The following is a 22,516-nucleotide window of genomic DNA, read 5'->3' as shown; positions in this document are numbered from 1 at the left end:
GGGCGGGAAACGTCAGCTCTCTTGTCTACTTTTTTTTGCAGAAGAGCCCTGGGGGTGGCGTCAAGAGAGCCATCAGCCTAGAATCGTTACGCTTTCACAAAGAGTCTAAATCCAACCCCCTTGAATTCCATTAACTCTTATCTAGGCCAATTTGGTATTGACTGTTAGTTGACGAGATTCTTCTGTATAAATCACCTTACTTTAACTGGAACTTAAGGTGTGGTCCCAGAGCCTTGGTAGTACAGGGGTTTAAGGCACCCTGTTATTAAGCTGGTTATTAAGACCAGCTGCCTGCAATTACTGCAGGGTTCGAATCTCGCCAAGGCTCAAGGTTGACTCAGCCTTCCATCCTTTCTAAGGTAGGTAAAATGAGGACCCAGATTGTGGGGGCAATAAGCTGACTTTGTATAAATATACAAAAGGATGAAGGCTATTGCTTAACGCATTGTAAGCCGCCCTGAGTCTTCGGAGAAGGGCGGCATATAAATCAAATTAAAAAAAAAATAAAAAAAATAAAAAAATTCTTCACGCCTGACAAAGGCAGCAGGCTTATGAATGTAAATGCTGCTATAGTTCAAATGATTTATCTGTCTGTCTGTCTATCTATCTATCTATCTATCTATCATCTCTGTCTATCCATCCATCCATGTATCTATCCATGTATCTATCTATCTTATCTCTCCCTCTATCTATCTATCATATCTGTCTGTCTGTCTATCTATCTATCTATCTATCTATCCTGTCTATCGATCATCCATCCATCCATCCATCCATCCACCCATCCTATCTATCTATCCATCCATCCATCCATCTATCTATAATCTCTCTCTATCCATCCATTCCATCCACCCATCCTATCTATCCATCCATCCATCCTATCTATCTATATCTATCTATCTATCCATCCATCCATCCATCCATCCATCCATCCATCCATCCATCTATTTATCTATCTATCTATCTATCATCTATAATCTCTATCCATCCATTCCATCCACCCATCCTATCTATCTATCTATCTATCTATCTATCTATCTATCTATCTATCATCTGTCTATCCATCATCCATCCATCCACCCATCCTATCTATCTATCTATCTATCTATCTATCTATCTATCTATCTATCTATCTATCTTGCATGAGGTAACAGAATATAGCATTCGTGCGTACAATTCATAAAAGCAGCATATAAAATGTTTATCCGAAATGCAAAACCCCAGAACAGTGAATGATGTTAAAAACTCACAATACAAATAATGCATAAAATTATGAATAACATTAAATGATGTACGAGCAGTTACTGGAGTGAGTAAACCTCTGGCCTGATATCTAAACCACTGAGACTTGTACAGCCGCCCTTTCGAGATAATTAATGTATTTCATGCAGGGATCCAGGGAATCTTCTGAGGGGGACCTTCCACCCCAATGCAATAGAAAGTTTGCGGGACATTCACACAGTCACAGTTAGGATAATCAACCAGCTCCCATTTGTATTTCCAAAACAGGTAGTCCTCAACTTACAGCCACCATTGAGCCCCAAATTTCTGTTGCTAAGTGAGACAGTGAAGTAAATTTTGCCCAATTTTACGACCTTTCCTGTCAGTCAATAATTACGTGTTTCGCTGCAATTGTTAAGTTAGTAACATGGCTGTTAAGTGAATCTGGCTTCCCCGTTGACTTTGCTTTTGAGAAGGTCACAAAAGGGGAATCACATGACCCCGGGACATTGCAACCGTCATAAATACGAGTCAGTTACCAAGCGCCTGAATTTTCATCACGTGACCAATGAAGATGATATGAAGATGGTCATCAGCGTGAAAAGCGGTCGTAAGTCACTGTTTTCAGTGCCGCCGTGACTTTGAGCAGTCACTAAATGAACGGTTGTAAGTCGAGGACTACCTTTTCGGCAGCTGCCATGGTTGGTTCGGATAGAGGCCGTTCTTCAATTACTCACCGATCACCATGGGCACCGTGTGACTGAATCGTGACATCGTGAGAGGCCCTTGCTGCTCTCTGAGCTTGGTTGCTTCCTTGCAGGCGTTTCATTACCCAACGAGGTAACATTATCCGTGCCAGAAGGGAGTGGGGATTGCAGGAAGGAGGAGGAGGAGGAGCAGGAAGGACTATGGGGTCCAGTTGTGGGTTCCTCCCGGTTCGGTCCGGTTCGGCAGAGCCGGTGACAATATGACGTCACCGAACCGGTTCTTCCCCCCCCCCACTCTCCCCCCCCTACCCACGTTATTCTTACCTTTTATTTGGCCCCACCCCCAATCTATTGCTGCCTCCTGAGTCCCAGCTGATGACTAGAGGGAAAAAAACTGTTTAAACTCTTGCCGCGGGGCTTCAAAGGGCCGCCCTACAGCTGATCAGTGTTAAAAGCAAACAAATGAGTCGGGTCGCAAGTGCGAGGACCGGTCGTAAGTGCGAGGACCTTCCAGAAATGACTCTGACCAGCTAGCCACGCCCACCTAGTCACATGACCTCCAAGCCACACCCACAAAATAAGCCACGCCCACAGAACCGGTAGTAAAAAAAATTTAGAACCCACCCCTGATGGGGTCCTTTGTGCTCTCTGAGCTTGGTTGCTTCCTTGCAGACGTTTCATTACCCAACTAGGTAACATCATCAGTGCTACCTGATATCTTAGGAGCCAGTTACCAAAAGCCTGAATTTTGATCACAAAATGGGGATGCTGTAATGGTTGTAAGTGTGAAAAACGGTCATAAGCCACTTTTTTTTCAGTCCTATTGTAACCTCGGTCACTAAGCGAACTGTTGTACATCAAGGACTATCTGTCGATAATCCCCCACCACCACCACCAGCAGGATCTATGAAGTCTGGCAGCTTTTCAGTGTTTTGGATGCCATCTGAATTTATGCCCTCCTTAGAAAAGCCATCAGGGTGTATATATAACGGGCGTTTTGCGGCCTCTTGCCAAGGTTTTGAGTTGTGCAAACACACAGCCTGCAAACGGTTTAGGTGACAAATCTGTCACATTTGTCCTGCACTTCGAGAGATTGGGAGAAAGGCGGGGTGCGGGGGGGGGGACTCCGGCGTCCAAATCCTCTCTTGTAATTGTGTGACAAATCGGATTCCTGGATTGCGACTGGAAAGCTCTACACAAATGGTGTGTGGCCCATTAATTTCATCACCCACGGTCTTGCGGGCAGGCCAGATGGCTTGCCGCGCGAAACGGCCTCGTTCCCGTTGCCGCGAACACGTCTCGTCTGGGGGAGGGGGGGGAAAAAAAGAAGATTGGAGAGCAATTTCACAGGTTTTTGGGTGGTGTTTTTTTTTTTTTCATTAGTTAATCTGTGCTAGAGAGAGGCTTCGAAGATCCCATCGGTTTAAGTCACTCGGTATTTGTGAAATTCCTGGCGCATCGTGCGAAAAGCTGATTTCCCATCCAAGCTGCCGCGCTGGACCTTAAGACGGCCAGTGGTTAAAATTGGGGGAATGGGGAAAACGTCAGCCTGGCTTCGTTTTAAATCTGGTTGTTGTTTTTTTAGTTTGTGTTTAGATCAGGGGTGTCAAACTCATTTTTCCTTAATTCTAGGTTGCTTCTCTCCTTGCTTAGTTTTCATCCATTGCTTCTTGTCCTGCCTTCAGGTGCTTTGGAGAATAGCTTGACTCCCGCTTCTTTGGGGCAGCCCCTGAGATACTGGAACACTGCTATTATGTCTCCCCTGGTCCTTCTTTTCATCAAAGTAGACCAGTGGTGGGTTCCTCCCGGTTCGGCCCGGTTCTCACGAGCCGGTAGCGGTGACGATATGACGTCACCGAACCGGTTCTGCCCCCCCCCCCGTGTTATTCTTAGCTTTTATTTGGCCCCACCCCCAATCCATTGCTGCCTCCTGAGTCCCAGCTGATGGCTAGAGGGGAAAAAAACTGTTTAAACTCTTGCCGTGGGGCTTCAAAGGGCCGCCCTACAGCTGATCAGTGTTAAAAGAAAACAAATGAGTAGACCGATGCCTGCAAAAATAAATGGGTAGACCAGTGCCTGCAAAAATAAATAGGTAGACCAGTGCCTGCAAAAATACATGAGTAGACCAGTGCCTGCAAAAATAAATGGGTAGACCAGTGCCTGCAAAAGGTAGATCAGTGCCTGCAAAAATACATGAGTAGACCAATGCCTGCAAAAATAAATAGGTAGACCAGTGCCTGCAAAAATACATGAGTAGACCAGTGCCTGCAAAAATAAATGGGTAGACCAGTGCCTGCAAAAGGTAGATCAAGTGCCTGCAAAAATACATGAGTAGACCAGTGCCTGCAAAAATAAATGGGTAGATCAGTACCTGCAAAAATACATGAGTAGACCAGTGCCTGCAAAAATACATGAGTAGACCAGTGCCTGCAAAAATAAATGGGTAGACCGGTGCCTGCAAAAATACCTCTGCTAAATCCTAAAGAATTGTCACATGACCATCAAGCCACGCCCACAAAATAAGCCACGCCCACAGAACCGGTAGTAAATTATTTAGAACCCACCCCTGAAGTAGACATACCCAATTCCTGCAACATTTCTTCCTATGTTTTAGCCTCCAATCCCCTAATCATCTTCGTTGCTCTTCTCTGCACCCTTTCCAGAGTCTCCACATCTTTTTTACATTGTGGCGAGCAAAACTGGAAGCAATATTGCACGTGTGGCCTTACCAAGGCACTCAGGGTTGAACTGTGGGGTCCACAGTGCTCTCTAAGCTTGGTTGTTTTCTTGCAGACATTTCGTGACCCAACTAGATAGCATCATCGGTGGTGGCAGTGAGAGATAGCACTGATGGCGTTACCTAGTTGGGTCGTGAAAGGCCTACAGAAAACACAACTAAGTTCACAGAATAGACCTCACAGAATAGATCTTTCTTCTGATGTGGTCTAGCCCACTTGAAGGACGATACTTTATGAGGAATTCAGATATCTGGGTTTACTTCAGATAAGACCTTATATAACAGGGGTGTCGAACTCAAGGCCTGGGGGCTAGATCCGGCCTGTGGGGTCCGGATCCGCCCTGGAAACAGCGGGGAACTGGCCCACGGTGCCTCTGCCACCTCTGCCGCGGTGCCTCTGCCAGCGAAAACAGAACTCGGGAGGGCCGCATGCGGCCTTCTTTTCGCTGGCAGAGGGTTGCAGGAGGCCATCGCAGCCACAAACAGCTCGGGAGCCCGTTTTCTCTGGCAAAGTCAGTGGTGGATTTCAAAATTTTTTACTATCGGTTCTGTGGGTGTGGCTTGGTGGGCGTGGCAGGGGAAGGATACTGTAAAATCTCCACTCCCATCCCAATCCAGGGGAAGGTCACTGCAAAATCCCCATTTCCTCCCGATCAGCTGGGACTCTGGAGGCAGAGAATAGATGGGGGCAGGGCCAGTCAGAATTTTTACTACCGGTTCTCCGAACTACTCAAAATTTCCGCTACCGGTTCGCCAGAACTGGTCAGAACCTGCTGAAACCCACCTCTGGGCAAAGTGCCGCCACAGGTGCCCCCGACACGAGTGACAGCGAAGTGGCCATGCTCACCCTGGCCACGCCCACTCCGTCCGTCCCCCCCGAGGTCAAACACAACCCAGATATGGCCCTCAATGAAATCAAGTTTGACACTCCCGATTTAGATTGTTAAAGAGAATTGGGGAACGGACGAGTATCTAGTGATTATCTGCACTTGTTTTATTTTAAATTTTCATTATAAGCGACTCAAGATCTTGGACAATGGAGGAGTGTGTGAGCTGAAATAATAAATACAGGTAGTTCTCGGCTTATAACTCGAATCAAACCATTCATTTAATGACCATTCAAAGTTACAAAGGCCCTGAAAAAAGTGACTTGTGAGCATTGTTCGCACTTACGACCATTGCAGCCATCCCCGTGGTCATAATTCAGGCAACTGGCATGTGTTTATGACGGTTGTACTGTTCCAGGGTCATATGAGCCCCTTTTGCGACCTTCTGACAATTAAAGTCAACGGGGACCCCAGATTCACTTAACGGCTGTGTTATTAACTCAACAACTGCAGGGATTCCCTTGACAACTGTGTCAAGAAAGGTCGTAAAATGGAGCAAAATCCACTTAAAAACTGTCTTACTTAGCAATGGAAATTTGGGGTTCAGTTATTGGTTGAAAGTCGAGAACTAAATACATAAATAAATTTTAATAAATATTTTTGGCAATGATATATAACGTTCTGATACTTTTATGATGTACCCACATTTTCTTTTCTTTTTTCTTTTCTCTTTTCTCTTTTTTCTTTTTTTCTTTTCTCTTTTCTCTTTTCTGTCTTCTTTTCTTTTACGTCTTCATCATTTACAGACCAGGAGTTCGCCGTGTGTCAGCTCTCCAGTCTTTACTGTCTCTCTCAGCTAAACTACTCATCAACCGATGCACATAAACCATGGGATTTGTAGTCCCGCAGTACTCAAAAGACCACAACCTATCAATCCCGCCCCTAAGATGAATCCACAAAGTTTAGCTTTGTGAAAACCGTTTTGCTTTCTTTTACAAGAAGACTGAAACCTACCCAAGAACGAGCCGATATACAAAATGAAATTGAATGGAATCAGATTTAAGAGTGAATTGAAGTGAAACCAATGACTGCTTATTTATTTCCATAATGCATCATAACTTGGAGCAGAACATAAATAATATGTGTATATCTATAGCATATATAATAACTTATATTCGTATGAAAGGAAATACAGGTAGTCCTTGACTTAGAAACGGTTCATTAAAGTGACGGTTTGAAGTCACTGTGGCACCGAAAAAAAGTGATCCATGTTCATACTTAGGACCCCGCATCACGTGATCAAAATTCAGATGCTTGACAGCTGACTCATATTTACGACGGTTGCTGTGTCCCGGGATCACGTCGTCCCCTTTTTTGCAACCTCGAGGAGGAAACCAGATTCACTTAACAACCGGGTGACCAATTTAAGAACTGCCGTGATTTCATTTAAGAAATGCGGCGAGAAAACTCGTAAAACGGACTTAACGACATACATTTGGGGCTCAATTTTTGGCCGTAAGTTGAGGACTTCCTGTACTTACTTTAACCCGCGCTGCTAATTTTAATCTTTGACTTAATGGGTTAGCGCTCTCTTCACCGTTTTAATCGTTTCGTATGGTTAATTACGGCGTCGTAAACCGCCCCCCCCCCGGATTCGCACAATAGCGCGAGGGGGCCGCTTATAAATTTAATAAATAAAATGAACGAATGAACGAATGATCTGTCAATTGTCCTTGGAAGGCTCAATCCTTTAAAAACCTCCTGCTCGGCGCATCCCGGCGCCCCTTTAAGCATTAACCATATATTGATTTTTAATTCAATCTGCGCCCAGGGAATAAAAGTGCACGCATCAGACAGCAGAATGGAAGTGCCAGGGTGGTTTACGATCAAGCTGCCATGTCACGTTGCCGGAAAGCTGTTAAGCACTCCAGTTCATTGTGTCTGAACCTCACCCTTAAGTGCCATTTGTCCTTTAGGCAGTTGGATGAAAGCACCCGTCTCGGTGACAATAATTCACCCCAAACTCGTAAGATTTGTATACCGAGATCGGGAGAGAAAACTCACATTGTTGGCCATACATTAGGGAAAGCCCTGTGCATCATGACACGGGCTCAGGACATTGATGGTGTCACGAGTTTGCAGCGGCCTTCCTGATTAACCCCGTAGCTACCCCTGGTTGTGAAATTAGAAAACCAAGACAGTCGGACTCGCTGGGATGCTAGAGAAGGCTCCCGCGTATTGGTTGGACAGCAAAGGTAACCAACAAGCAAGCATCGGAGCGCATGACACCAGACATGTCACTCGGGGGCAAAAATCACAAAACTGCGTCCCGCTTACTTTGGCCATGTTCATGCGGGGCAATTCACCGGAGAAAGTAATTATGTTGGGGAGAGTTAGCGGTAAAAGAAAACCAGGCTATCCAAGAACACGACGGCTGGATGCCATCAAAGCTGACTCTAGCCAGAGCATAGAACAACTCAACAAAATCGGAAGATGTGGTGAGACTTGGCCCATTCGGACACGACCGAATGGATAATATCATCCTCCTGATTAAAATGCATCTGACGTCCCCTTTATTGGCGTAGCCCAAACTTGCTTATGCATCGAGCAATTATGAGTAATTTATAGTCCTTGGTATTAATGGATTTGATCCGTGTTTGATACTCTCCTCTCTCTGTTTTCGTTTATTTGTTTTACCGGAGGTATTATATTTTATTTCCGGCAGTTTTTCGTAGGGCAGTTGCTTATTTAAACAATACTGGGATACTTAAAAGCCAAATAGTCTAAAGAAAAGAAGAATTAGGGGTGACATGACAGCAGTATTCCAGTATTTGAGGGGCTGCCACAAAGAAGAGGGGGTCAAATTATTCTCCAAAGCACCAGAAGGCAGGACAAGAAACAATGGTTGGAAACTAATCAAGGAGAGGAGCAACCTGGAATTAAGGAGAAACTTCCTAACAGTAAAGACAATTAACCAATGGAACAGCTTGCCACCAGAAGTTGTGAGTGCTTCATCACTGGAGGTTTTTAAGAAGAGACTGGACAGTCACTTATCTGAAGTGATATCTAGGTTCTCCTGCTTGAGCAAGGAGCTGGACTAGAAGACCTCCAAGGTCCCTTCCAACTCATTCTATTTTATTCAAATTTAAATACAGATAGTCCTCAACTTACCACCATTCATTTCGTGAGTGTTTTGAAATTACAACAGCACTGAAAAAAGTGACTCGTGATCGTTTTTCACACTTACGACCCTTACAGCATCCCCGTGTTCACAACATTCGCTTAACAAATGTCTCACCACAACAGAAATTTGGGGCTTAAATGTTGTAAAGTTGAGGAGTGTGGGACCTCTATTTATCAAATTTAGACACCATCCATCTCTAAACAATTCCATTGTTCTATTTTTTTTTCAATGCCCCCAAATCAAGAAAGTTATGCAGTCAAAACAACCTACATTTACCCTGTTTCCCCCAAAATAAGATATCCCCTGATAATAAACCCAATCGGGCTTTTGATCGCATGGCAATGAGGCCAAGCGCTTATTTCAGGGTTCAAAATAATATAAGACGGGGTCTTATTTTCGGGGAAACACGGTAGATCGGTATACATAGAGCAGAATTTAAATTCCCTTCAAGGAAGGGATGATTGCCTCTTTAAAAACATTGGCTTTTTTTTCAAAGTTTGGGGTTAAAATTTGCCTCTTTCCGTTACCAAATGCTTGCAACAATTAATTTGTTAAAGCTGATTAGGGGTCTTATTAATCAGCTCGTTAATAAGTGAGTGTAAGTATCATTAATGGAGACAGAGGCTGAGCTTTAATTGTATTGAAATTTGGTTCCTTCATAGCACAATATTGATAGAACAAGCAATAAGCAATTAAGGAAAACCACTTGAAATAAAATGGCATAATATCGGTCAGTAAAACAACTCCAGAGTACGAACTGTTTCACTCAACCGCAATTTACTTCCAGACGGACTTGAAGAGGCTTTGGCTAGCCATCCTCGGCAGTTATAATGCAGTGAAGTGATGCCGACTATCAAGCACCTTCTCTGTGGTGAGTCCCTCACTGGGGAACATCATCCCTGTGGAAATAACACTGAAAATAAGATGTTTTGGGTCCCCTCCCTTAAGTGGTCCATCTGGTGGGACCAAGAAGAAGGACCTTCTCCATCAGTGGTGGGTTTCAGATATTGTTACTACCGGTTCGCCGTGTGCACGCTCACTTCGCGCATGCGTGCACCTTCCATGCATGCCCCCGGCCTTCCATACATGTGCTTTGCTCATGCGCATGCCTTCCACGCATGCTCCCGGCCTTGAAAGCGTGGCTAAATAAGACAGCATAGCGCCAGGTTGGGTGGGCAGCCCTCCCCCCAGCGAACTCTGCTACTGGTTCGGGCAAACCAGTCTGAACATTACCTGTTCTCCATGGTGGCTCCCTCTCTGTGGAACATCATCCCTGTGGAAATAAGATTGGAAATAAGAAGTTATGGGTCCCCCCACCACCACCCTTAAGGAGGTCGATCTGGCGGCTCCCTCTCTGTGGAATGTCATCCCAGTGGAAATAAGATGTTATGGGTCTCCTCCCTTATGGAGGTCGAACTGGCGGGGCCAAGAAGAAGGGCCTTCTCTGTGGTGGCTCCCTCTCTGTGGAATACCATTCCAGTGGAAATAAGATTGAAAATAAGAAGTTACAAGTTTCCCCCCGCCTTCCTTAAGGAGGTCCATCTGGTGGGACCAAGAAGAAGGGCCTTCTCCAAGGTGGCTCCCTCTCTGTTGAACATCATCCCAGTGGAAATAAGATTGGAAATAAGAAGTTATGAGTCTCCTCCCTTAAGGAGGTCCATCTGGTGGGACCAAGAAGCAGAGCCTTCTCCGTGGTGGCTCCCTCTCTGTTGAACATCATCCCAGTGGAAATAAGATTGGAAATAAGAAGTTATGAGTCTCCTCCCTTAAGGAGGTCTATCTGGTGGGACCAAGAAGCAGGGCCTTCTCCATGGTGGCTCCCTCTCTGTTGAACATCATCCCAGTGGAAATATGATTGGAAATAAGATGTTTTGGGTCCCTTCCGTTAAGGAGGTCCATCTGGTGGGACCAAGTAGAAGAGCCTTCTCTGTGGTGGCTCCCTTTCTGTGAAACGTCATCCCAGTGGAAATAAGATTGGAAATAAGATGTTATGGGTCTCTTCCCTTATGGAGGTCCATCAAGAAGCAGGGCCTTCTCCGTGGTGGCTCCCTCTGTGTGAAACAACATCCCTGCAGAGATAAGATTGGCTCCCACTTGGATGCTCTTTCAAAAAGGCTCTGAAGACTTGGTTTCACCAACGGGCCTGGGGAATCTCCATATGGATTGGAGCCCATCAAGTACTTGGTTTGATCGTGGCCACCCGGGAGGTTGGGGGTTTATTGGGTCTTATATTTCCAAACCCTCTTTCTCCATTCAAATAAACGGCGGGGCTGATTTGCCGTGACCTTTCGGGGGGAACAAAAGTTGTATTTTTTTTTTTTTTTGAAAAGGGTCCAGAACGGAGGAAAAGGCTCACTCGAAAGGACCACAGAGTCTCTTTATTTGTCTTTTAAAATCGATACCTCCCAGCTCAGGATTTTTGTGACATTCGCCCAGAGGGGAAACTCCGGTCCCTTCGATCACACTGTGCGTCCATTGTCTTTAACCGTCAGGGTTGCAACACGTAAGACTGTATGCATAGCGTGCTAACTTTGTCCGGGTCAGTTCCAGTCTGGAGCTGTTCGAAATGAAAAACATACCCCGGTTAGGCTTACAAGCCGGGTCAACAGCTGGCAAAAGGATATGGCAATCATTTATATAAATATGCTTTCTCGAGCCTGCACAAAAACATTTTTTTTTAATATTATTTAAAAGGAGGAGAAAAAAAAAAAAAACCTCAACCCAACAGCTGGGAAGGGTTGAAAGTTGCCCGAAGGCTAGTTAGTTCCCTTCCAGATGGAAAGGTTAGACTGAGGCTAGCCAGGCTGCTCCGTGTAGACTTCCGCTTTGAATTAGAAATAAAAAGCCCGACGAGCGAGTCGAGAGGAAGCCGAAGCTGCAAGGGTGTTTTGCACTGTTTTTCACCTAACTTAATCGAATAAAGCAGAGCGTTTCCGCAAGGGGAAAGCCTGGCCTTGATTGGGCATTCATGCTTGGCGTGCTTCGGTGCGTGCCGATCGCCAGCCCTTGCTGCGGCATTTCGCGACTCGCACAAAGGGGGTTTGCCATGTGCTTCGGCCTCTCTGGCACCCGTCGGAGGAAAATCAGCCTGCAGCGGGATCCAGAAGTGAGTGCCACGACTCCTTGCTGCCTTTTGAATTTCGATGCCGGAGGACTTCGTCGCAACATTTGCGCAGGCCCCTCCGAGTGATGGAGAAGGAAGGATCCTCTCATGAAAGCCCAATTAAATATAACCGTTCTCCCTCCCCCCCGCCCCTCCCGGGTTCCTTTGGTAACACGCAATGTGAGAAGTAATGAAAGACAAAACGCAGGGTGGTGAATGTATCAGCCACTATATAGGATTAAACAGGCAGAAGGCTAGCAGAGCGAACACCCAACTAGCAGTGAGAAGACGCAATGAAAACTCCTTAATAATTGCACAAGGCATGGACAGACTGAACCATAGTTTCAAGTGGGAAACAGTGAGCATCCCAGAACAAGCCAAATCCCAAAATTCTAGGGAATTCCTGGAAGCCTAGCACTCAGACAATTTGGCCATCAACAGGCACATAGAGATAAAAGACATCTACACATCATTAAAAAGAGACAATCGAAAAGCTAAAACGTCTCCTGGCCGGCCATAAAATCAGTTCTTCTAAACTGGATTTGCCTTTCTCCCTTCCAAGCACGGCTTCCAAGAGAAAGTGGCATTTTGATCTCTGCAGAAGACTTGCACGACGCGTGGATAGATTGTCCCAAAGGTGCTTTTTTTCCAAGAGGCACCTGGGCTTTCTGGTTTTTCTTTGAAGACATTTCGCTTCTCGTCCGAGAAGCTCAGAGCTGAAGAATCCTCTTGGATGAAAAGCGAAACATCTTCAAAGAAAAGCCAGAAAGTTCAGCTGCAAAAAACTCCTTTGGGACAACCCATGACCTGGATGACTGAGAATCTCTATAGCAGAGTTTCTCAACCTTGGAAGCTGGGGGATTCTGGGAGTTGAAGTCCACCCATCTTCAAGCTACCAAGGTTGAGAAACACTGCTCTATAGGCATGGATAGATTGAACCGTAGTTTCAACTAGGAAGCTGCGAGCATCCTAGATCAAACTAAATCCAAAAATACTAGAGAATTCCTGGAAACCTGGCACTCAGACAAATCGGCCATCGACAGGCACATTGAGATAAACAACATCTACATACCATTCAAAAGAGACCATCAAAAAGCCAAAAAGGAAACAAGATTAAAATACCTCCTCACTACCAGTCAACAAACAGATGAGCAGAGATTAACTTCGAGAGTACTACCAGACCAAATATCAAGCAGCAAACAATATCCTAATCGAGAAACCATCAAGAATACTTCCACTAACACCGACAGGGCAAGGCAAGAACTTGTACATAAACAGAGAGTAAACACCGTTCTAGCATGACGATTTCTCCTTAGTTCTAATTTGAATCTCTTTTTCATGAGCTTCCATGCATTGGTTCTTGTCCTACCCTGCTATGGAGAATAAATTGACCCCCTCTTCTCTGTGACAGCCCTTCAAGTTATAGAATACAGAATAACAAGAGTTGGAAGGGACCTTGTAGGTCATCTAGTCCAACCCCCTGCTCAAGCAGGAGACCCTATACTATTTCTGACAGATGGCTGTCCAGTCTCTTCTTGAAAGCTTCCAGTGGTGAAGCACCCATAACTTCTGAAGGCAACTTCTGTTCCATTGATTGATGGTTTTCACTGTCTGGAAATATCTCCTTATTTCTAGGTTGAATCTCTCCTTGATCAGTTTCCATCCATTATTCCTTGTCTGGCCTTCGGGTGCTTTGGAAAATACGTTAATCCCTTCCTCTCTGTGACAACCCCTCAAATATTGGATCACTGCTATGATCCAATATGCAACGTCACTAGACTACCCATGCCCAGTTCTTGCAACATTCTTCATATATTTTAATCTCAAGTCCCCAAATCATCCTGGTTGCTCTTCTCCGCACTCTTTCCAGAGCCTCAACATCTTTTTTATAGTGTGGTGACCAAAACTGGATGCAGTACTCTAGGTGTGGCCTTACTAAGGCTTTATAGAGGGGCATTAGTACCTCCCTTGATCTTGATTGTAAATGCAATTTAGGATTGCATTGGCTTTTTTGGCTGCTGAGTCACACTGTTGTCTCATATTTAATTGGTTGTCTACTAAGACTTCAAGATCTCTCTCACAGTTCCTGCTATTAAGCCTGGTTTCACCCAGCCTTTATGTGTACTTTTGGTTTTTCTTGCCTAAGTGTAAGATTTTCATTTTCATTTCCTTAGATAGGGCCCAGTGTTTAAGTCTGTCAAGATCCATCTGGATCTTGAGCCTATCTTCTAGGGCGTTGGCTATTCCTGCCAGCTTAGTATCATCTGCAAAATTGATGAGTTCCCCTTCTATTCCCTCATCTAAGTCGTTTATGAAGACATTGAAGAGTACTGGGCCTAAAACGGAACCTTGTGATACCCCACTGCTTACCTCTCTCCATGTAGACATAGACCCATTAAGGACTACTCGTTGAGTACGGTTTGTCAGACAGTTACGAATCCATCTGGTGGTGATCTTGACTGAATCCCTCTGTTAATGCAGTTTAGGATTGTGTTAGCTTTTCTGGCTGCCACCGCACACTATTTGCTCATATTTAACTAGTTGTCCACTAAGACTCCACTAAGACTATTAAACCAGGTTTCACCTAATCTGTATGTGTACTTTTGGTTTTTCTTGCCTAAGTGTAAGACTTGACTTGACTCTCCGTTGAAGTTCATTTTGTTAGCTGTGTTGGAAGATGGCTATTTTTTCACACCCTAAGCCTTTGTTAGAGTAAGCATGACTAGTTCCCTTCACTGTTCATCGTAGGGTTTAGCCTCCTTATCTTTGTGACACCCACACCACCTTCAAGTTTGATATTAGACAGAATTTCCCGATGAGAAGAGCTATTAGCAATAGGTCACCTCGTGACCTTCCACTTTTTGGGAGATCTTCAAACAGGGACTGGATGGTCATCTCCCTGAAATGCTTTACCAGAACTCTGCACTCATTAGAAGATTGAAAGCGATGACCTTAGAGGTCCCTTCCAACTCAGATGCTGTCATTCCTCTGGCGAAGAACACCTTATCTAGGAAAGCGCTTTAAGTTCCTACATATCTCCTGAACTACATTCTCCTAATGTGGAGTTATGCATCCCAGATCTCAGATTTGATCGTTGTTTCGGAGCGCTGGTTCACATTTTTCATTGACTCCGTCACCATCCTGATGTCGTGCTTTGTCAGTTATGATGCCTCCAACGGTGACATCTTCTTGCGCTTGGGAAGAGAGGTTGGGGAAGAACCTGAAGGCAGGACAAGAAGCAATGGATGGAAACTAATCAAGGAGAGAAGCAACCTAGAACTAAGGAGGAATTTCCTGACAGTGAGAACAATTAATCAGTGGAACAACTTGCCTCCAGAAGTTGTGGCTGCTCCAACACTGGAAGTTTTGAAGAAGAGATTGGACCACCATTTGTTTGAAATGGTGTAGGGCAATGTTTCTCAACCTTGGAAGCTTGAAGATGGGTGGACTTCAACTCCCAGAATCCCCCAGATTCTGGGAGTTGAAGTCCACCCATCTTCAAGCTACCAAGGTTGAGGAACACTGGTGTAGGGTCTCCTACATGAGCAGGGGGTTGGACTAGAAGACCTCCGAGATCCCTTCCAACCCTGTTATTCTCTTAACCTTCTCAGCTGGCATCCAACAAGCCAAGTCAATGGGGGAAGGCCGTATACAGTTAACGACTGCATGATTCGCTTTAACAACTGCCGTGATTCAAGGCTTAACGAATCACGGGGCAAAATAGGTTATGAAATCGAGCGCGGGTCTCATTTAACAACCACCTTTGCTTCGCAGTGGAAACTCTTGTCTCCAGTGTAAGTCATCAGTCAAGGACTACTGTCGACGAGGTTTTCAAGAAGAGATTGCACAACGGTTTGTCTGAAAGGGTAGAGCAATTCCTGCTTGAGCTGGGAGTTGGACTAGAAAGCTTCCAAGGTCCCTTCCAACCAGGGGTGAAATCCAGCAGGTTCTGACAGGTTCTGGAGAACCGGCAGCGGAAATTTTGAGTAGTTCAGAGAACCGGCAAATGCCACCTCCGGCTGGCCCCAGAGTGGGATGGGAATGGGGATTTCGCAATATCCTTCCCCTGGAGTGGGGAGGGAATGGGGATTTTGCAGTATCCTTCCCCTGCCACGCCCACCAAGCCACACCACGCCCACCAAGCCACGCCCACAGAACCGGTAGTAAAAACATTAGGATTTCACCACTGCTCCCAACCCTGTTGTTCTAGGTTCTGTGTTTTATGTTCAACCTTCAGTTCGCCTGCGCTTATGCTCCTGCCTCTCTGGTTTGAAACAACAATGTTCCTTTAATTCAGTAATATTGGGCATTTAAAGGAAAGAGGGTGGGAGGAGGATGTGAATGAAGATAGACGGAAGATTTCCACTGCAAGGCTCATTGGTCTTACAGTTAACTAGTGCAGATATTCTCTGGGGTGTAACTTCAACGGAAGCCTGGAGGAATTACTTGCACGCATGCAAACCGTGTGTCTGAATCTCCTGTGAATTCATTCATGGGTGTTGCGTGCCTTGTATCTCCTTCCTTCCTTCCTCCCTCCCTCCCTCCTTTCCCTTCTCCTTCCTTCCTTCCTTCCTTTCCTTCCTTCTTTCTTTCTTTCTTTCTCTTTTTTCTTTTTCTTTCTTTCCTTTCTTTTTCTCTCTTTCTTTCTCTCTCTCTCCCCTTTCCCTCCCTCCTTCTCCTTGCCTTGCCCTTTCTTTCTTTCTTTCTTTCTTTCTTTCTCTTATTTCTTTTTTCTTTCTTTTTTCTTTTTCCCCCTTTTTTCTCTCTTTCTTTCTCTCTCTCCCTTTTCCCTCCCTCCTTCTCCTTGCCTTGCCCTACCTTTCTTCCTTCCTTCCTTCCTTCCTTCCTTCCTTCCTTCCTTCCTTTCTTTCTTTCTTTCTTTCTTTCTTTCTTTCTTTCTTTCTTTCTTTCTTTCTTTCTTTTTCTTCCCTTCCTTTCTTCCCTTCCTTTCTGAACAGTTTGTTCCCAGTGTTCTCCCATTCCCACCCCAATATTCCCCAAAGGACATTTTAAAAAAAAGCAATCACAGGATTCCTCCATTCCCACACATCATTCCTAAACTAAACCATTTTCCCCACAGATTGTATATAATTTAGATACATTCATCCCATTCCGGCATTATCTATCTATCTATCTATCTATCTATCTATCTATCTATCTATCTATCTATCTATCTATCTTCTATCCATATCTATCATCTATCTATCTATCTATCTATCTATCTATCTATCTATCTATCTATCTATCTATCTATCTATCTATCCTACTTATCTATCTACTTATCTATCCTTTCTTTCTTTCTTTCTTTCTTTCTTTCTTTGCTTGCTTGCTTGCTTGCTTGCTTGCTTGTCCCCAAAGGAGGAAATTTAAACCTACCTGAAGGGCCTCCTCCTACCTTATTCTGGGACCCTGAGGCCTTAACCTCTTGACCCTGGAGGTTAGGGGTCCTAGTGCTTTTTTATCCTCCTTGATTCCTGGGTATCTGCCCACTTCCTTCTACACATTAGTGCCTTGTTATAGACGGAAATTAGAAACACCGTTGTGGGCCTGCTGGAGGCCATGTTCCCCTTGTCCGATAAGACCCCCACTTCACCTATTCAACCCCTGGCTGTACACGGAAAAGAAAGAAGGCAGAAAGAAAGAGGACAGATTTTTTTAAAAAATAGTTCTGCTTCCCAAAATTTGCATACAGGCAGCTCCCGATTTACAACGATTTGATTAACATTCATTCTAAGTTACAACAGCACTGAAAAAAATGACTTATGACTGTTTTTCACTCTTAACGACCGTTGCAGCATCCTCAGAGTCATGTGATGGAAATTCAGATGCTTGGCAACTGACTCATATTTATGACAGTTTCCTTCCTTCCTTCCTTCCTTCCTTCCTTCCTTCCTTCCTTCCTTCCTTCCTTCCTTCCTATCTCTCTCCCTCCCTCCCTTTCTTTCTTTCTACCTCCCTCCCTCTTTCCCTTCCTTCCTCCCTCCCTCCCTCTTTCTTTCTCCCTCCTTCCCTCCCTCCCTCCCTCCCTTTCTTCTTTCTTTCTTTCTTTCTTTCTTTCTACCTCCCTCCCTCTCTCTCTCCCTTTCTTCCTCCCTCCCTCCCTCCCTCTTTCTTTCTTTCTTTCTTTCTTCTTTCGTCCCTCTCTCCCTTCCTTCCTCCCTCCCTCCCTCTTTCTTTCTCCCTCCTTCCCTCCCTCCCTCCCTCCCTCCCTCCCTTTCTTCTTTCTTTCTTTCTTTCTTTCTACCTCCCTCCCTCTCTCTCTCCCTTTCTTCCTCCCTCCCTCCCTCCCTCTTTCTTTCTTTCTTCTTTCGTCCCTCTCTCCCTTCCTTCCTCCCTCCCTCCCTCTTTCTTTCTTCCCCCCTCCCTCCCTCTCTTTCTTTCTTCCTCCCTCCCTCCCTCTCTCCCTTCCTTCCTTCCTCCCTCCCTCCCTCTTTCTTTCTCTTTCCCTCTTTCTTTCTTTCTTTCTTTCTCCCTCCCTCCCTCCCTCCCTCCCTTTTCTTTGTCTCCCAGAAATATAATTCTGATGTTTGGCCCTGGTGGCATCTCAAAGAAGTTGGAAACATATCAAGCCCAATACAGGTAGTTCTTGACTTATAACAGTTCATTTAGTGACCATTTAAAGTTACAACAGTTACTGAAAATTGCTGTTGGGATTTAGGATCATTTCTCACACTTAAGACCATGGCAGCCTCCCCCTTGGTCAGGTGATTTACATTCAGATGCTTGACAACTGACTCACATTTATGACCGTTGCACTGTTGCGACCTTCTGGCAAGCGGAGTCAATGGGGAAGCCAGATTCAATTAACAACTGGGTTACTAACTTGACCACTGCAGTGATTCACTTAACAACGGTGGCAAGAAAGATATGGGGAAAATTCACTTAACAGCTGTCTCGTTTAGCAGCAGAAATGCTGGGCTCAATTGTTGTCATAAATCAAGGACTGCAGGTAATCCTCGACTAACAACACTTCATTTAGTGACTGTTCAATGCTACAACAGCACTGAAAAAACTGACTTATGACCATTTTTCACACTTCACAACAGCCCCCCCCCAAGATCATGTGAGCAAACTTCAGACGCTTGAGACCTGACTCATATTTATGACGGTTGCAGTGTCCCCGGGGGGGGGGTGTCACGTGATTCCCCGTTTGCGACCTTCCAACGCGTAAAGTCAACGGGGAAGCCAGATTTACTTAACACCCGAATTACTCATTTAGTAATAACCTCAAGGATTCCCTTAACAACCGTGGCGAGAAAGGTCATAAAATGGGACAGAATTCACTTTTTAACAGCTGCCTCACTTAGCTGCAGAAATTTCCAGCTCAATTGTGGTCGTAAGTTGAAGACTACTATAGAAGGTAAAGCTTCCCCTCGCACATACGTGCTAGTCATTTCCGACTCTAGGGGGCGGTGCTCGTCTCCGTTTCAAAGCCGAAGAGCCAGCGCTGTCCGAAGACGTCTCCATGGTCATGTGGCCAGCATGACTCAACGCCAAAGGCGCACAGAACGCTGTTCCCTTCCCACCAAAGGTGGTCCCTATTTTTCTACTTGCATTTTTTTTTACCTGCTTTCGAACTGCTAGGTTGGCAGAAGCTGGGACAAGTCACGGGAGCTCACCCCCGTTACGCGGCGCTAGGGATTCGAACCGCTGAACTGCCGACCTTTCGATCGACAAGCTCAGCGTCTTAGCTATAGCGGATTTTAAAAGTGGGATTCCGTCAAATTCGCCGGCCGACGTTTCGAACTAGTTAAACTGCCCGTATTTTAGCCCAGCAGTCGTGGTGGCCCGTGGCGAATCGGCGAGCAGAAGGCCGAAAACCGGCCCGGCCTATTGCAAAAGGCGTTTATGTCCACTCGCAGCTGGAGTTTTGGCAAACGGCGGTTCCTGCTGTTAAAACACGGTGACCCTGTTGCCTGTGATTTACTGACTGAGCCTCAAACACTTCCTCACTCTGTGAGGTTTAATAGACTCTCCTTAACATTTTGGCAGGCGCTCCCGTCCGAAGTTTCACAGATCTTTTAAAATAATTTAAAAAAAATAAAATAAAATTCTTGAAGTCAGAAAATGTCTCCTCTTTTGAATTTTTTATTTATTTATTTTTCTGCAGGGGAGGTTTATTTGAGGAAACAAATTGTGGAGTACGAAGCCCGACACATCCCAGCTCCTTTTGCTAAAAATAAAGTCCGGATCGTGTGAACCGGTGCCAAAATAGGGAGATTCACATTCTTTTTAAAGGACCTTCATATTTGCCAGTTGATATTCCCCATAATATTCCAGGACTCGGATTTTTTTTTTTTTTAGTTTTTGTTTTTCTCGCTCCCTCCCTCTCTCTCTCTCTTTCTCAGTGTTTTCTTCCCACATTGGCGTCTCTATACTAGAATGTGAAAAACAGGAAGCTGGGTTTAAAAAAAAAAATCACATATCAGCATTAAAAATAACTGTCATCTTTTGCCCAGGAATGGGTTTTCATTTTTTGCCAAAAAAAAATAAATAATTTTTTTTAAAGGGTTCATACAAAAATTACATTCAGGATTGGTGACTGCAGAAGAGGCTTTTTAAAAAAACCCAAGATTGTGATAGATAGTAGATGGAGGGAGGGAGGCAGGGAGGGAGAGAGAGAGAGAGAGAGAGAGAGAGAGAGAGAGAGAGAATAGATAAAGAAAGAGGTGAAGTGAAAGTGAGAGGAAATAGATAGAGCAAGAGAGAGAAAGAGAAAGGAGAGAGAGAGAAATACAGATAGATAGATAGATAGATAGATAGATAGATAGATAGATAATAGATAAAGAAAGAGATGAAGTGAGAGTGAAAGTAGAGAGAGAGAGAGAGAAAGGAGAGAGAGAGATAAATAGATGATAGATAGATATAGATAGATAGATAGATAGATAGATAGATAGATAGATAGATAGATAGATGATAGATAGATATAGATAGATAATACAGGTGAAGTGAGAGTGAGAGAAAGTAGATATATATATATAGAGAGAGAGAGATACAGAAAGAGAGAATAGATAAAGGTGAGAGTGAGAGAAAGTATATATATATATAGAGAGAGAGAGAGGGAGGGAGAGAGAGAGAGAGAGAGAGAGAGAGAGGACAGAGAGATAGATAGATAGAGATAGAGACAGACAGACAGACAGACATACAGATGGTAGATAGATAATAGAATAGAATAAAAGAGTCGGAAGGGACCTTGGAGGTCTTCTAGTCCAACCCCCTGCTTAGGCAGGAAACCCTACACCACTTCAGACAAATGGTTATCCAACCTCTTCTTAAAAACTTCCCGTGTTGGACCATTCACAACTTCTGGTGGCAAGCTGTTTCACTGGTTAATTGTCCTCACTATTAGGAAGTTTCAGATTAAACAAATTTATATAGCTGCCCAAGTCACATATAGGTGACACTCTGGAGGGCTTACAGAATGTAAAAAAAAAATCAACAATATAATAAAAACCGATATAACACACACACCCAACCTCCATGCCGGCAACAACACAATTAAAATCAGCCTCTCCATCTCCATTCGGGGTTCCTGCTGACAAAAAGGCCTTTCAGGAAAGCAACAGGCAGGGTGGGGGCCACCAGCCATACCTCAGGAGGAATGATGTTCCACAGAGAAGGCGCCACCACTGAGAAGGCCCTTTCTCGTGGTCCCTCCAGATGACTGTCCCTAATTGCTAGGACCCATAATATGCTCCGCCTTCACATTTTGCTGGAAGGGGGTGATCAAATCTCTGGTCAAGGAGCTACATACCATCAGTGTGTTGGTGTGACACTCAGTTGTGCATCTGTACCTCAGACAGCCAAGCGATTTCATTGAAGTGCTTTCTCAACGCCTGGCGATTATGTGGGTCTAACGTGAGGGAGAAATTGACTTCTGCTCAATCCTGACAAGACTCAGCAGTGTGAATTGGGGGGGGGGAGCAGAGGTGGTATTCAGCCGGTTCGAACCGGTAGTAGCAACCTGCAGGTAGGCCCACCTCTGCCCACCCGGCCTGGGCACAATCCTGTCCTATATTGCCGTGTTGTTTGACGTCGCACGCATGCGCGGACAGCACGAGCAAAGCGAGCATGTGCGCGTGCTCACATTTCCGGTGCTGGGCGAACCGGTTGGTGACAGAATTTGAAGCTCACCTGGGGGTTACTTCTTTCTAGTAATTTTCCATTATAGATTCTGAATGGGGTAACATTCCCCAGTGCTTCAGTCCTCCCTAGTCATGTGGCTTCCGCTCAAGGACACTTTGCCCACGGACCTTTGGTCGGTAAGTGGCATCCATTTGTAGATCAAGAAGCAAGAGTCACGGTCGCTCATGTTTTAGTCACCTCTTGTTTGGTCTACCAAGCAACGTGCTGTCTGTGAGGCCGCCCTTGAAGAGTATTTGGGTGGTATGTAAACAATGTTTATCTCTTTGTGCCTGTTGATGATATTAATCTTGTTGTTAATACTATCCAGCCAGGAAATGTTTTAGCTTTTCCAAGCAGGAGGTGCTTTCGCTTTTTGATTGTCTCTTTTCAATGGTATGTAGATGTTGTTTATCTCTATGTGCCTGTTGATGGTATTAATCTTGGTGTTTATACCATCCGGTTACCAGGAGGTGTTTTAGCTTTTACAACCAGGAGGTGTTTTCTCCTTTTTGATGGTCTCTTTCCAATGGCAAAGGGAAGCAGTGTACGCTAGCACATAATAATAATAATAATAATAATAATAATAATAATAATAATAATAATAATAATAATACA

General features: G+C 44.8%; 1 protein-coding gene across 8 annotated transcripts in view; it reads left to right on the top strand.

The window, feature by feature from the left end:
- Window positions 1-22,516, top strand: part of BCAS3 (BCAS3 microtubule associated cell migration factor) — a 702,801-nt gene that overhangs the window by 476,735 nt on the left and 203,550 nt on the right. For 2 of the 8 annotated variants that reach the window (XM_087890135.1, XM_087890131.1), the window contains one exon: window positions 6,296-7,214. The exons of the other annotated variants lie outside the window; for them this stretch is intronic. In XM_087890135.1, the coding sequence (XP_087746261.1) occupies window positions 6,296-6,390 (95 nt within the window). In that variant the 3' untranslated portion in view covers window positions 6,391-7,214. Of the gene's footprint in view, window positions 1-6,295; window positions 7,215-22,516 lie in introns of those variants that run through there. 8 annotated transcript variants of the gene reach the window in all.

The sequence above is a fragment of the Pantherophis guttatus genome, chromosome 1 (assembly GCF_059756535.1).
Source record: "Pantherophis guttatus breed Tessera chromosome 1, ASM5975653v1, whole genome shotgun sequence".
NCBI lineage: Eukaryota > Metazoa > Chordata > Lepidosauria > Squamata > Colubridae > Pantherophis > Pantherophis guttatus.
Note: the sequence above shows the minus strand (reverse complement) of the source record. Positions and strands in the feature narration are given on the sequence as shown.